Source organism: Malaclemys terrapin, chromosome 5 (genome assembly GCF_027887155.1).
Source record: "Malaclemys terrapin pileata isolate rMalTer1 chromosome 5, rMalTer1.hap1, whole genome shotgun sequence".
Lineage (NCBI taxonomy): Eukaryota > Metazoa > Chordata > Testudines > Emydidae > Malaclemys > Malaclemys terrapin.
The window spans coordinates 108,893,443-108,909,609 of record NC_071509.1 but is presented as its reverse complement, the minus strand read 5'-3'; the positions used below and the strand labels follow the sequence as shown (position 1 = coordinate 108,909,609).

The following is a 16,167-nucleotide window of genomic DNA, read 5'->3' as shown; positions in this document are numbered from 1 at the left end:
AGGGGTCTGGCAGAGCAGGGTCACTGCCCTCTGAGGCACCTGGCTGTGGGGAGGAAGGGGAAGAAGTTTACTTCACAAGCCCCGAAAGCTGTGTTTCTTCTCATGGTGGCCCTGTCTGTTGTGTTTGGGGAGGGGCACCGGGCACCTGCGGCAAACTAGATATTCGTGGGAGATTAGGGTGACCAGGCAGCAAGTGTGAAAAAACAAGACAGGAGGTGGGGGGTAATAGGAGCCTATATAAGAAAAAGACCCAAAAATCAGGACATCTGGTCACCCTAGGGGAGATTACCCAGGCTAGGTCTGCGCAACCCCTCCCCTGGGCTGCACCGCCGGGTTTGCTCAGGTGTGTGTACTAGGGTTACCATCCATCCAGGTTTCCCTGGACGTGTCCGGCTTTTTCAGCTTTAAACCCTTCCCCTCATGCAGAGTGCGGTGCGGCTGATTGGAGTGCTGGGACTGATTGAAAGCCGCTCGCAGCCACCGGGCACTCTAACAACCAGAGTCCCTTCCCCTCCCCCTCCCCCTCAGAGCAGCCTAGTGTTTGGCTCCACATGGAGCCCGCTGCTCTCCCTCTACTGGGTGAGCAAGGTGGGTGGAGGGGGGACGGTGCAGAGGTTGCAGGGCAAGGAGGAGCAGGGCAGGTGGGGGCATAGAGGCTGCAGGGCGAGTGGGGAGCAAGAAAGCACTTAGCAACCCCCAACCAAGATCAGAGCGGGAGGGAGGAGGAGGAATGCGGGGTACTCAGAGGAGGGAGCAGAGTTGGGGCAGGGACTTGGGGGCAGGGTTGGGGTGGGGAAGGGGCGGGGCCGAGGCCTGTGGAGTGTTCTCTTCTTTAAATACGGTAACCCTAGTGTGTACAAGAGGGGACTGGCTCCGCTGCTGGGCGGCACGTTCCCGCCCCTCTGACTCCGCCGCCAGCCCGTCCCGAGCCTCCTCCGGACCCCAGCCCCAGAGCGTGCCCAGCCCGCCCGCCAAGACCCAAAGGCAGTGGCGCGGGCCAATGACGTCAGACGGCCGCCGCGGAGGGCGGCGTTGGAAGCGTTGTGGTGGTTCTGGCCGTTGGGGGTGGGAGCTGCCGCGCGCGGGTAAGTGCGGTGCGCCCGGCCCCAGCGCGTGCGCGGAGTCAGCGCTGCCGCGAGCCGCCTGCCTTGAGGCTGGGGACGGGACGGGACTCCCCCCTCACGAGCCATCAGGCCCGGGAGCCGGGGCCGCGCTCTCTCCGCAGCCGGGTGCTGGGGCTCCCGGGGGCTCCTTGGTCCCCGCGGTTGGAAGAACAGCGACTGTCCGCAGTCGGGTTGCAGGAGCTCGGCGACGCCTTTCCCCTGGCGCTGTGGCGCGCTCCGGGGCTCAGGCTTAAACCCGAAACAGCTGGGGGTGCTGGTGCCCCACGTCCTGCGACAGGAGCGTCTGTCTGCCTCTGGTTCGCCCCTTCATTGAGCAGACAAGGCGTTTCCCAGAGCCAAACAGGGATTTTCTGCCTTTTAAAATCGCTCTCTTCCCCCAGGCCTCTTAAAATCAAACTTCTGTCTGAATTAATTTGAACTGCTGCTGTTATGATTAATCTCTGACATTACTATAACTGAAAGGGTAGAGAAACGTTCTCTACTTTGTTCTGTTTTACTTTGTGCCTTTCAGGATACTGTGTATGCATGGTAGTTAATTTAACTCTTCCCTATACAGTTGGTTTGGGCTAGCTCCCTATTTGTCTGCAGCATTTACACAGTAACAGGGTAGGGGAAAAGAAAAACACTTAAAAATAGGATAATGTGATTGGAAAACCAACAAATGATGAGATTTCCAAGTAAGAATTATATGCAACTGCATATAATTCTTTAAAAAAATGAAATGGTAAAACTGTTTATTGAAAGGGATAGCTTTGGGAAATTTGCAGTAAACAGGCTGTCTAAACAGCAAAGAACTTTATTTAAAATCAAACAAACATCTGAGCCATGCTTTCAGAATTCTGCCCTCCTGCTAATCTTTCTTTCTCCACATATATTTGGGGATAATTTTGAACTCAATTTTGACTTGGGTGGTCACAGAATTTAAATGAGTCTAGTCATAACACAGCATAGGCTGTTCCCTTCTGGATTTAAAATAAACCATTAAATAGGTGGTATGCCATCTGTAGCTAAGAGGTGATTTTCTAGAAAAGTATTGAATACTACCGTTATACACCTCTACCCCGATATAATGCGACCCAATATAACATGAATTCTGATATAACATGGTAAAGCAGTGCTCCGGGGGGGAGGGGGCTGCACACTCCGGCGGATCAAAGCAAGTTCGATATAACACGGTTTCACCTATAATGCAGTAAGATTTTTTGGCTCCCAAGGACAGCATTATATCGGGGTAGAGGTGTATTTGTTACTACTTGCTCTTGTGCATTAGTTGCTTGTTGAGGCACAGACCAAGGCTTAGAATGGGGGAAAAGCCTGTCTACAGTTCTTGTTTGTCTCCCCCTATCCCCAATATTTACAGTAGGTTTAAAGTGATACTAATCTAAATTAGACCTTTTGTGGTATTTCTGAACTATTCTGTCTTCTGTTTCTTGCAGAAACAGTCTTGGGGGAAAAAAAGACTTAGTCTACAAATTCAAGCTTCTTTAGACAAGATCCATTAAAGCCATCGGAAAGCAAATGTCATCAGAAATGCCAGCAGAAAATCCGTTACCCACAGACGTTCCTGATATGGAAGAAAAGATTAATTCAAATGACAATCAAGTCAAGAAAGGGGAGCCAGGATCAGACAAGGCAGAGAGCATTGGAGTTATGTCAAAGAGGCAAATGAAGAAGCTAATGAAGCAGAAACAATGGGAAGAGCAAAGAGATTTACGCAGGTGTGATTTGAATTATGTCTCCTATGTTGCTGATTCCAATCCAGTATTTAATTTTAATGCTTATGTATGTGAACAGAATGTGTATGTAAACTTCATTCACAGCAAAAAAGAGAATTAAAGCCAGTGTTGGTTCAAATGTGGAGTATGAGAAACATGCTGGGCTTTTCTGTCAGAGCATCAGGGAGAACTTATTTTAGATTAACATCCTCCTCGATGATCTGTGATTCAGCAACTGTTTCTCAGCAGACTGAGGATGTCAGGAGGGCAAACCTGCAAATACTCTGCACTAATTGGTCAAAATGGTTGTTGCTGAGCAACGAGAGGTATTATGTCTACTTTCTGAACTGGCTGAGTGTGGTGCCCCTGTATCACTGCCAGCCCCTGTAGCCTGATGAACGAGGCTAGAACCAGGAATCAGTGAGAGTCTCCTCTTTTTGATAATACGGGATGCTGTCACAATCAGAGTGGCTCATTATCTTTTAGGATGACATGATGGTAGGAATTGATTTTGGGGGTTAGGAAAGGGGTATCAAAGCATGGGCTTTTCTAGGTCAAGATGAACCTTAGCAACACACCAGTTGGTACCTTCCCAAGACACTGGCTATTCAGAATGAACTTTTTGAGCCTCAGTTTCCTGCCTTGATCTTGGGCTGACGCTTCCCATCTCTCACACTGTAGCATACTTCCTTAGCCACTGAAAAGATACCTGATAGAATCTGGACTGTAAAATATATTGTTTCACTGAGACCCCTAACTGGCCCTTTTGTCCATAATGGCTGTTACTAGTATATGACCTGATCCAAGCCCCATTGAAATGGATGGGATTCTTTCCAGCGATGTTAGTTAGCTCTGGATCAGACACACAGTGTTATAGGTTTTCTCACTATTCTACAAACAGAGAAAGATGAGCCTTGGGTTGTTTCTGAACTTGCCTCCATTGCTACACAACTACCCAAGAAACTGGGGCAGCCTCACACTATCTCTTATTTGAACTTTTCAATAAAGTATATGTTTCTCTGCTAACATCTGCACCATGCAGAACATCTAACCAACTGTACAGGACAATCCTTATTTTTTAACTTTTTATATTTTTTTAGGCAGAGACGAAAAGAGAAACGCCAGAAAAGAAAACTGGAGCGTCAGTATCAGTTGGAATCTAACACTGAGGGGAGTGACAGGAAGCGTATACGTAGGGATGTTGTTCCTAGTACTCTTCGCCTTATTATAGACTGCAGTTTTGACAACTTGATGGTATTAAAGGTAAATGAAATTTTGCTATTGGAAGCAAATGTATTCTCTGATACTAATATGGCGTGATCCGAGAATGGAAGAATTTATGGGCAGATGAAAATGAAACAATCTCTTTGTCTTGGTGCATGAGGGATAGCTTATATGTTAGCTTCTTAAATTTGTCAGATTTCAAACGATTACCTCTATGTAAACTTGCTAAAAATAGCAGTCATCTTTCTGGAGATCTGTTATTGAAAATTGATTTGATTCCAGAATAGACAGTAGAATCTTGTCCCTGATATCTGCCATTAAATTTTCTCATGCTCCAAGAGCACTCTGCTGGGGGGGTACTGCAGAGGTCTTTCCCCTCCCTCACCCCCTTTCCTGTTCCAGGTATGTTTGAGGCCCCTAACAGAGTTAGTGAGAACACATGGGTTACAGCGTGTTCAGTATTATGGTGATACTAAGCTCTGTTTCAGTCACATCAGAACTGGAAGGTCCAGTAGAACAAGTAATTTAGAGTTTTAATGAAATCTCAGGATGGATGAAGTTGAACTGGCTTATCGGTAATAAAAGATTGGAGTGATTTTGGTGGGTAGGGGTACGGAATAGGGAGAATCAGAAAGGGCCCCCTCTGTACTCTAAGGAAGTGTTTTCACCATTTGTAAGCCAGGTGCCATCCAAAGCTGTCCCTAGGATATGGCAAATCGGGGCAACTGCCCCAGGACCCACACTTTGGCAGACCTTGCGCTTCGTGAGGAGGCAGGAGGGGGAGGAGGAGCCCACCTACCAGCTTCCCTCTCCCCCCAGCACCTCCTGCTCACCTGTGGGCCCCGCCGATCAGCACCTCCCCACCCTTCCAGTGCCTACCGCTGTTTCGGTGTCTGGAGGCGCCGGGGGCGAGGGGAAGCATGCGCAAACTGGGTGGGGAAAAGGCTGGGCAGGGTGGGAACGTGGGGAAAGGGGTGGAGTGCGAGTGGGGCCTGGGGGGAGCACCCCCCTGGCAGATAGGCGCCGAGTTTCTATGTCCCTGGCCCTGCACCCCTATAGGGACGGCCCTGGTGCCATCTTAGTTTTACTGTACTTCTTGTTGACTAAACAACAGCTGTAGCCAAAAAGGCATTTTTTTTCACCTACATCTGGCTAGAAGAGTGTACCCTTTTCTTTTTTGATGCAAGCCTTTCTACCATCATCTATGTCTTTATTATTATAGCACTTGGGAGCCCTTGTCATGGACCAGGATCCTATTGTGGTAGGTGCTGTACAAATACAAAGCCCAAAGATAGTCTCTGCCCTGAAGATTTTAAAGTCTGAGTAATGCCTCAAGACTAGACCACCGTATTACACTCTGTGTGAGGCTGCACAGAATACACTGGCAGCTAGAGTGTAATACAGGAAGCATATAACACTAGTACTCAGTGGCACTATTGTCCAGTAGGTTTCTGGGTAGAGTTCAAAGTGATTGAACCTATTTTAAGTCCTAAATGGGTTGGAACTCAGTTACCTGAGGCATTTCTCTTTATGCCATACTGTCACAACTGAGATCAGAGGTGCTCCTTTGAGATACATGAGAAGGAGCTGCTGGTAGGGCATTTTCCATAAAAGTTTCTTGACTCTAGAATGCACTTCCTTCTTTTGGGTGCAAAGCCCATAGCTTTTTCTCAGGTATTTATGGAGGCTGAGAGATTAGAGGTGGAGGGTCTGGAGACTTTGATTGTTTCATGGTACGGTTGGTTAGAGGAAGGTCATTATTTGTTTGTTTTTTATTTGTCCTTTGCTGGATAATCTAAACAATGTTTTTATGTAACTGAAATAAAAACATGGTATTGATGAACTTGATATCTATGACTTGTTTGAAATAAAAAAAAAAAAGTATAATTTGCATGGGGTGTTTTTGTGTGGGTGGGAAAGGGTGTTTTTATAATTAAAATATGCATGATGATAAAAACAAGGAGTCCGGTGGCACCACCGGACTCTTTGTTGTTTTTGTGGATACAGACGAACACGGCTACCCCCGGTACATGATGATAAAGGAATCTATTCTATTTCTGGAAGTAGTTACACATACTACTATTGAGTTACAGATTGTGTATTATTCAGTCGTTCATTGACTTATAATTACGTAGAACAATGTGAATCGAGTCACAATTTGCATAATAGTGGTTAAATATGTACTCTAGGGGAGATGCATATATTTGTGTGTGTGTACATAATTCCCTCACAGCTGTCATTCTCCTTTTCTCTCGAAGGGTCTAATGCTGTCCCACTCAGGAATCTATTTTGCTGGTTAAAAGCTTCCTTTCTCTCTCTCTAGCTTCTGACTGACTCTTGGTAAAGCATTTTGTGGTGATCTGTCTGAAGGACTGTATAAAAACAAATTGTGTTATATACAGGATGTCAAGAAGCTTCACAAGCAAATTCAGAGATGTTATGCAGAAAACCGTAAAGCATTACATCCTGTACGGGTATGTTACAACAACTGTCTATATTTGAGCACTGGCCATGCTTAGTGATGTACAGAGCATGTAGAAGAGGCAGTCCTTGCCCAAAAGAGGGTACAGTTTTAGTAAAATGAAAAAAATAACTTAGTTTGATCATATTTATGTCATTCCTGTATTAAAGGAATGCTAACACTAACTTCCTGTTAGTGAGCACCATAAAAATAGCTACATAGATAAAAAGGCATGTGAATGTCAGTATAAAAGCTACCAGTCCAAAATACCTTTTGGATGTCAACTTTTCTTTCTGCAGCACATAAGGCAAAAAATGCTTAGTCCTTAACCCTTTGTACTGACCATTCAAAAATGTTCTTAGTGCCAGATTCCTTTAGTAAATAACGAAAGTGAGTTTTAGTTAACACTTCAGAAAAAAAGCTTGTCTGATAAAGCATGTGTGGAGACAAATCAGCATCTTGAATTTGGATATTGTACATCTTTTTTTGTATCAAGTTTTACTTGACCAGCCATGGAGGCCAGTTGAAGAACAACATGAATGAAAATGACAAAGGATGGGTCAACTGGAAGGTAATGACAGATAATTAAGCAATTTTGTGACTCAGTATTTTTCCTGGGAAATTTCTATCTTAATATTCATTCAAGGATTGCTACAGTTACTTTGGCTTGTATCTTTTCCATGTACTGTATTTTATCAAGATATCAAAAAAGTGGTGTTAGTTTCTCTCTTAATGACTTCAGTTTTGAGTGAATTTAGTGTTCATACAAGTGACTGCCCTGGCTCAAGACTAGCTTTGTATAAGTAGGCATTTCTTCAGTTAATATTACTGATGCATCTCTGTTCTGATTTGTAATGTTCTCACTTCTTGATTCTTGCTATTCATGGCTTTTTATCTCAGATTGTATTGACTAACCATGAAGCTAAATACATCTGTTATACCTTGATCTAGACTAGATTCTGGTTTCCAGAGGTGAAGTGTTAGTGAGCTGACTATCTTACCTGGTTCCAGAAAACAACACCAGTACTGTCAAGAATGGCACATTCAGTAAGACTGCTGACATACTGGGTTTCTTATTCTTGTAACTCCTTTTCTTTAATAATGTTCCCACGTTATTTCAATTGTTTGCATGAGGAAGCATTGCCCAGGAGGAGGTCAGAGTTCCTTACGCAGTTCTGTCAAATGTTGTGTGACCTTGAGCAAATCTCTTTGGGTACGTCTACGCTGCACTAAAACACCCGTGGCTGGCCTGTTAGTATGGGGCTATAAAATTATTTTAAATAACATATGATCTACATGTATGTCGCTTACCTAGAGGCTTACCATCCCCTGATGGTAGTCTGGGTGGCCCTAACTACTTCAGATACCCCCAGTGGGTGTCTGTCTAGTCTGTTGGTTCTGATTTGCCCACACAACTACTCCCTCTCTTGAGAGTGATCATTTTTAAACCCTGTGATAGATCTGTACGTAGTGTCTTTCCTATCCTGGCATTCTTTCCTAACAACACTCGAGTGTTTGTAGAGAAGTGGCATACCTTGAGCTATTCTTTCCTTCCTGCTTGATTTTTCTTACAGCACCTATTAAACTAAACCAATATATTCATACAATAACTTGGTCAACAAACTGTATTCATAAATTATAGAGCAGTTCCATCACACAAGTCCTGGTGACTGCTTTTAAAAAGCAGTAGCAGAAATCTTTCTTGCCAAGCAATAGCTGAGCATTTATCCTGGCTTCCCTTTCAAAAAAGGTCTTGGAAGTGATTTAAGTCCACGGGTACTTTACACAGGGAGTCACAAGGGTTTGACCTCTTCTGAGAGTCCGGAGGAATTGCAGAAGGCCTTAAACTTTTCACAAGCCACTGCTTCTGAGAGCTGTGTTGGGAACTGTGGGATAGGTACCTAGAAAGCAGTATAGTGAATATGGGACTTGGCATAGACAGCATGGTCGCGCTGCTCCATTGGTACTTGTGCTGGTATTTAGCCTGGCCAAGCATTATTCAATAGCATGAGTAACCTTTGAACTTCTTTGTATCTCAAAGGATATCCATATTTCATCAGAGCATTATAATGAGCTAATAAAGAAGGAAGACCTTGTGTATCTTACATCAGACTCCCCTGATGTGCTGAATGAACTAGATGAGACTAAAGCCTATGTAATTGGAGGTCTGGTGGATCACAATCACCACAAGGTAGACGGATACTACGTTCTTTAAAGCTGCTCTTTCAGCCTGTAATTCAGTGTTATTACTGAACACATGCAAATCAGCAAAAACTGATACTTATTTAAAAAACATATTGGTTGATTTTGTGCAGTAAAACTCTTAAGAACCAAAAGTGAAGGTGGTTGTATGTAGTAACTTTTTGTAGTTCATGTGTCATTAAAAAAATTGGGGGATAAATTTTGTCTTGGCAAATGATTCTTCAGAACAAAGCAGGTTGAACTACTATCAAAGCCTGAGAGCTAAATGTGGCTCTGTTGGCCTGCAGAATGTAGTCACTGCAATACCAATTTCTTATGAAAAAGTAAGTGTTAAAGTAGTACTAGAATTTAAAATAACAAACCAAAAGCACTGCTCTCTTAAAAAACAATAATAATAATAATAAACAGCTCAGGTAAACTTGAGTTTTAATGTTTGCTAAACAAGATACAATTCTGAATAATTTGTATTAATTCTTAGTGTTCAACACAAATACTACCTTAAAACAGACTGCACTTCGCACTTAGTCTTGAGTTGCAACAGTATGACACTGCTTGCAAAACCCCTGCCTGAAAACAGTAATTGTCTTATTCATTTTGTCTTTCTTTCCCAGTGGTAGAAAGCTCACTGTATTGTACAGTCTTATCAGAAATCGTGATTCTTGATTAACTTTTTTGGGGCTTTTCTTTGCTGCAGGGGATTACTTACAAAAAAGCACTAGAACACGGAATTGTTCATGCACAGCTTCCACTTGGAAATTTTGTGAAAATGAACAGCCGGAAAGTATTGGCAGTTAATCATGGTAAGTCATGAGTTTGCAAAATAAAAATGAAAATGTGCAGAATTTGTCAGCAATATCAAATTATATGAATCTTCAAAAGTACATCAGAGCATAAAGACCTAATTCTTATTTCAGTAGTGGCTGGGTGCCTTTAATCTTTATAAAAGTGAGATTTTTTCCAATTGTGCCTGAGTGACTTAGGAACTTAAATCCCATTGAGTTGTCCTATGGAAAACATGGCACTCTGGAAAATCCTACCCGCAGTTGCTAAATTTCCTCCTTAAAAACGGTCGAAGGACCAGAATATTAGGATTTACCGTTGTTTCTATTCCCTTTAAAAGAGATGAAAAACTGGCCCTGTTTCACAGTTTTGGTGTGCATTGATTATGTGGTGGATAGTTACACAATTTACTCTACTTGCTTTTAGCAATATTCTGTTTTCTCTTCCCGATTCCCTTGCATTGGCATTTAGGAAGAGCCCAGAATGCATGTACTTGGTTTTCGGAGTCTGATAGGTTGAGGTATACAACCACAGTCTCTACCTAATTTATCTTTTTATTTTAAAAAAAAAAAACTTAGTCTTTCAGTTTTGACACCTGGGACCTTTAAGTGATTAGTTAGATTTAAATATAAGCATATGCAATATGGTTGCTGCTCAACTTTTTTTTTTTTTTTTTAATTTTTTTTTTAATTTGGTTTTACTATTTTATGTGTCTTTATTTTTCACCATTTGAATTTCTTCTACCGTCTCTTATTTTATTGAAAATGTCCAAGTTTGGTTTTATTGTTGCTAAAAGTATTTATTATCTTAAATATTATCAAATGTTAATGATGTGTGCAATAGCATGCTCATCCAGTCTCAAAATTACCAGTGGATGTCCATCATAAATTTAGCAGAGAATCAGCTATAACTTTGACTCTTAAGCTTAATCATTAACTAGCGACTTAAGTATTACCAAAATCCATATATTGGAAGCATTTCACACACACACACAGCTGTAGCTTTAAATATTATATCACAAGGTAGAGAACAGGGTTCCACATATTATCCATTTAAAACTGCAGGATATTAGCTGGGGCCATTTTAGTAGTTCTCCTGCAACAGTCGTAAACTGACCTCTAGTATCATTTCTGGGAGCTATCTTCTAGGCTGGGAGTCAGATCACAGTTCTATTCCTGACTCTTCTGCTGATCCACTGTGTGTTTTTGGGTAAGTCTCTTAGCCTCTCTGAATCTATCTGTAAAATGGGATTGTTTATGGTTATCTGCCATTGTAAAGCATTTTGAGAACGATAATTGAAAAGCACTAAACATGTAAAGTACTTCTATTAAAATCCCATGTTAATGCAATATCCTTGTTGAGGATTTTAGGCACAAAAGACAGGAAATTCAAAATGTAGAGAGCCTTTAACTATTGTAATTCAATCCCTTGCACATATTGTAACCTTAATGTTATTTGGCCCAATTTCAATAGGAATACTTTCATGTGAAGTACAACTTGACATGAATAAGGATGACAGAATTGGGCCACCCCTTTATATATCTGTATATGTAATGTAAGGGATATTTTCATGTATTTTTTCTTTTTTTTAAACTATAAATATATATTTTCATTTATTTCACTATATGCTATTGCCCAGTGAAACAGCTGTTTGGTTCTGACTTTGCTATTCTTGGGAGTGAAAAATATAGTACCAGGTCCCATAGGCTGGGCACTCTTGCTACTGTCTCAGAGGGGCATGAGGAGGGTAGGTCCATAATATAAACATTTTAGTAGGGTTGCCATTCTCTCAAGTGTTTTAATTAAATAGAACCCCCTGGTGGTGGAAGATGGACAAGAACACTGTTAAATTTACATTTGGGATATAATTAGATCTCACAAGGATTTTAGCTTCTAGATTTTCATGGCCAGTTCAATTTTAAACATCTGAAATTGCATTTACAGTAAAAGCTGTTTTATCCGGCATGTTGGGGGAATAGGTGGTGCTGGTAAGTGAAAAAAGAGGGAGGGAGTTTGGGTGCGGGGCACGGGCTCTGGGAGGGAGTTTGGGAGGAGGTTTGGGGCAGCAGCTTGGGGCATGGGAGGGGGGCAGGGTGCAGATTCCCAGCTAACGGGAGCTGCGTTGCTAGTGCTCGGGGTGGTACAGGGGCAGCGCGCAGAGCCACCTGCTGTACCTCCGCCTAGGAGCAGCCAGGACAGGTCGCTGTTTGCGGGGAGCTTCCCAAGGTGAGCGGCCCCTGGATACGGCTCCCCCTCCCGCATCCCAAGCCCCTGCCAGCCCCACGCCAATTGGACTATAAACCAGAATTTCAATGAAGATCAGAAATGCTGGTTTATAGAGCTTTCCGACTGGTGAAGTGCCAGATAAAATAGCTTTTACTGTACTTGGTTTAGGATTTAAAAGATTCTCATCTGTTGGGATCTAAAATACCGTATCAGACTTAGCCAAGAGATGATTATATGGATAAGAAACTTTATTTCCTTCAGCTAAACATAACATTCTAAGACTAGTACTTTGTAATACAGTAACTCCTCACATAATGTTGTAGTTATGTTCCTGAAAAATGCAACTTTAAGTGAAACAACATTAAACGAATCCAATTTTCCCATAAGATTTAATGTAAATGCGGGGGGTTAAGTTCCAAGGAAACTTTTGGGGGTAGACAAAAGGCATTATATACTGTACTGTACTGTAGTTGGGAAGTGCCCCGGCTTACCCCACACAGGCACAGCCCGCTGCAGGCAAGGACGCTAGGAAGCACCTTTGCAGCAGCAGCAGCTTCCCCGGAGAAGAACAGGCTTGGCCTTTGCCGAGAATGCTCCAGGTCCACCTCTTCCCACCCTCACTCCACCTTCTCTCCGGAGCACGCCACATCCCTTCCCCTCCCACACAAAAAAGTCCTAAGCGCTGCCAAATAGCTGTTTGGTGGCGCTTAGGAGTTTCTGGGAGGGAGGGGGAGGAGCGGAGATGCAGCGCTTCCCGGCTCCTGCCCCTCCCTCCCAGAAAGTCCTAAGCATGAAGTGCTGGGAGGGTGGGGGAGGAGCAGAGAAGCCCCGCGTCTCCCTCCTCCCCGTCCCTCACAGAAAATCCTAAGCTCCACTAAACAGCTGGAGACGCGGCACTTCCCTGCTTCTCTCTCTCTCCCTCCCATAAAGTCCTAAGCACCACCAAACAGCTGTTTGGCAGTGGGGGAAGCGCTGGGAGGGAGGGGGAGGAGGCGGAGAAGCGGAACTTGTGCAATGCTCCCTTGTAAAGTCGCTGCTCTTCCACAGTATCTTACAAGCAGGCAGCCAAACGACGTTATAGGGGAGCATTGCACAACTTTAAACGAGCATGTTCCCTAATTGAGCAGGGACGTAACATTGAAACAACGTTAAGCGGGACAAGGTTAAATGAGGAGTTACTATATTGGAAAATGTTGTTTAAAATTTCCCTCCACCTCTGAACATTCTTTCTAGTTCTGGCTGCTGTATTGAGACCACTCTCTCTCTATCAAGACTGAGCTAGGAACTGCTAGCTTGGATGCTGAGTCCCTCTCAGCATTAGGCAGAGAGGTTAAGCAACTTTCCTCCATTTCCCTATCTGTAAAATGTAGATATTTATTTGTCTGTTTGGAGGATCATTGTGAGGATTTAAGTGCTTATAAAGCACTTAGAAGATTAAGCATACTACACATAGAGTAATTACAAAATAGTATAACAAGGCAGGTCAAATTTAGGGCGAACATTAATTTGTCCTTTTATTTAAAAACAAATACAACTAAATCAGTGTGGCACAAGTGTAACATGGCAGAGTGCGGTGGGCAGGAGGAAGAGATGATGACTGTTTTTGTTTGGATAATTATCTTTTCTTCACCATTCTTTAGCATAGTAAAAGGAAGCAAGTACATTTTGTGTCTGGGTTGGGTGTATCTCCATGACTTTGTAAGGCTGTTCTAAATAATTTTCAAAACATACTTATTTTGGGGGCAGAGGGAAAGCTCATACAAGAATAAGAACTGACTGCTGCAGCAGTACATCATTTTCTGTTTAACCCAAAGGGCTTTATTTTGCGTTGTTGAGGGAAGAGGTAAGATCCTTGCAACATTGGCTTATGTTTTTAAACGTGTGTTCTTTAAGAATTAGTCTCTGTTCCTGTCAGAAATTCAGTTACTTCACTATTGAAGAGCTGGTGGTCTCTCTTGATTGCAGTGTTTGAGATAATCCTCTCTTATCTGGAGAAGAAAAACTGGAAGGAAGCATTTTTCAGTGTCTTGCCACCACGGAAAGGGGCCAGTCCTCTGGGCGAAGCCAATGACTCTTCCAAACATGAGCTGCATGAAAAAGAGGCTGGTGAAGATAATAGCTCGGACAGCGACTAGGCAACTCTGGAAGAGGGCAGGAATGAAAAGTGCATGTGGCACAAAGGATAGAAATAAGACATGAGTTAGATGAAACCTCTGAGAACAATCTATCTCACTAGCGGTGTTTGTTTAAGTGGCTATACTTGGAAAGAAGTGGTAACACTTGGAAAGAGGTGGTAAACATTAATGTTATTTTTACCTTGAAAATACTTCATTTTTGGAGCTTTTTATAAAGTAAATTAATGGCAAATGCAGAACATATTTTGTTATGGAAGCTAATATTTATTTTCCTTTTAAAATATTTTATTTGATACACACAGAACGGTTTTATTTTATTTTCCTGAAGCTTGTGATGGAACCTAATAATTAATGTGTTTTTAACTGTCCCTGTTTTGTGTATGTACCCTTGATATTTTATTATTCTTCCCTATCCACCTCTATCTTGTATTATGTCTTAAAAGCAATGAGTGTCAAAGGTTAATTAATCTGAAAGCTCCTTCCGGCATTGCCTGTTGCAAAGTGTGTATAACCTCTCACCATCAGTGGGGTTTTTTCTGAGCAAAGAACGGTCTTATAGTCTCTGAAAAAACATTGGGAGCCAGGAACTCTGCTTTGGACACTTTAAAACCATAATTTTTTAAAAAACATCATCTGTCACAGCAGACCTGCCTATAGAATGAGTAACCTACTTCTCTGGCAGGGTTGTGAATATTTCAAAAAAAGTTACTCTTCTTGCCTCTTGAACTGAAGCTCTCTATTCTAACTACATTTTTAAAATGCCATTTCAGTACACCTGAAGCAGGCCAAAAGACAGCCTTGGAGGCAGAAGGTGCCCTTTCACACCTGTGAGGCCATTCTCTCATCCCTTTCTGCAGGGACTATCCAGAAGGGAGCCAGTTGTAGTGTAGCTTTTGGGATGTGGACAAACAAGTACCTACCGAGAGCAAGTCTGCAATCATCAATAGACTCCCAAAGAGCATTTGGATGATAGCAGCTTCTGGTCACTTGTGATGTGGGCTGCTTTTGAACAGGTGATATAGATATGACTGGCTCTGTATCCAGCTCCAGTCCTCCCTCCACTGTCAGCACTTTCAGACTGGGAATTGAACTGAAATATGTGTAGATGTACATGTGGCCTATAGTTTTACATGGTTGGCAACAAGCAAATTATGATTTGACATGTTCAGTGTGATCATTTTTATGCTTTTTTTAATAAAAATTAATTTTGAGAACTCGTTAGGCAGCCATCTGATAAACTACAGTGAAGATTCATCTGCCTTAGGTCGTGGACAACAGTTTGTTGCTCAAATAAAATACTGTGGTGGGTTTATTGTGTAGATATGCCACAGAGAAATGTGTTACATTTTGTCTCTGAACCTGGAGAAACTTTTGGACAAAAGCATTGTCTTGTTTTGTTTGAAGAGCCAAAGAAATGTATAGCATAAACAAAGTAAAGCACTTGCCAGTACCAGTTTCCTTTGTTACTAAACAAATGTATAAAATAGCAAAGGTACAAAGTGTAATTTTACAGTTGAGCTATTGCATACTGCTGCACATAGTATTGATTAAATCTGATCTAAGCATTTGAAGTTTCAGTTAAGATTCTCTAATTCTACCACATGTCTTGTTTCCTTCTCAGATTTGAGCACATTAAAATTAAATGCTACAATTTATTCATGTGGAATTAATTTCACAACTCTAAAAGGCAGTTCTTCTGCGTTGTTATATTGACCAGAACTATTTTTTTTTTTTTTTTTTTTGTATGGTGGAAGTTGTTTTTTAACAACAAGATATATACTCTTGTCTCTTCACTGGTGTGATTTACATATTAAGCAAGAATTCTTTTTTTTTTTTTTTAACCCAAAGAAGCTCTGAAATGGACACTTTACAACATCTTCTGCAGATAACTTTGAAATATATTCATGTCTTTGTTTCAACATATTACACACTATTTAAAACAATTTCTTTCTTACGTTTTCCCCTCTAGTGCGTGTCAGCCACTACCTCTCTCATTTGGCTTCTGCCTCAAGTTTTTGGTTTCTCTTTTTTTCTAATTTGCACTAACATATCACCATGTCTTACTGTGTCAAATATAATGATTTGAAAGAGGTTATAGAGTGCTCATCATTACCATTTTTAAAATAATGAGTTGCATAATGTGAAAATCAATCATTTGCAAGTAGGAGACTCTTGATCAATGAAATAGAGCAACACAAAATGAAACATTCAGGATTTCTGTAGTGGGCAAAGTGATTCATTTTGGAGAGGAAGATGTGACTCACTTAAAACTTTCTACCAACTTCAAATTTGCACTTTTT

General features: G+C 42.0%; 1 protein-coding gene across 1 annotated transcript; it reads left to right on the top strand.

Annotated features, from left to right (window-relative positions):
- Positions 1-1,122: 1,122 nt before the first annotated feature.
- Positions 1,123-15,522, top strand: TRMT10A (tRNA methyltransferase 10A). Its single transcript, XM_054030851.1, has 7 exons — positions 1,123-2,842; positions 3,940-4,102; positions 6,466-6,537; positions 7,021-7,095; positions 8,566-8,715; positions 9,421-9,526; positions 13,698-15,522. Exons 1-7 carry the CDS (start codon positions 2,643-2,645, stop codon positions 13,865-13,867), a joined length of 936 nt encoding a protein of 311 aa, XP_053886826.1. The 5' UTR covers positions 1,123-2,642; the 3' UTR covers positions 13,868-15,522.
- Positions 15,523-16,167: the final 645 nt, after the last annotated feature.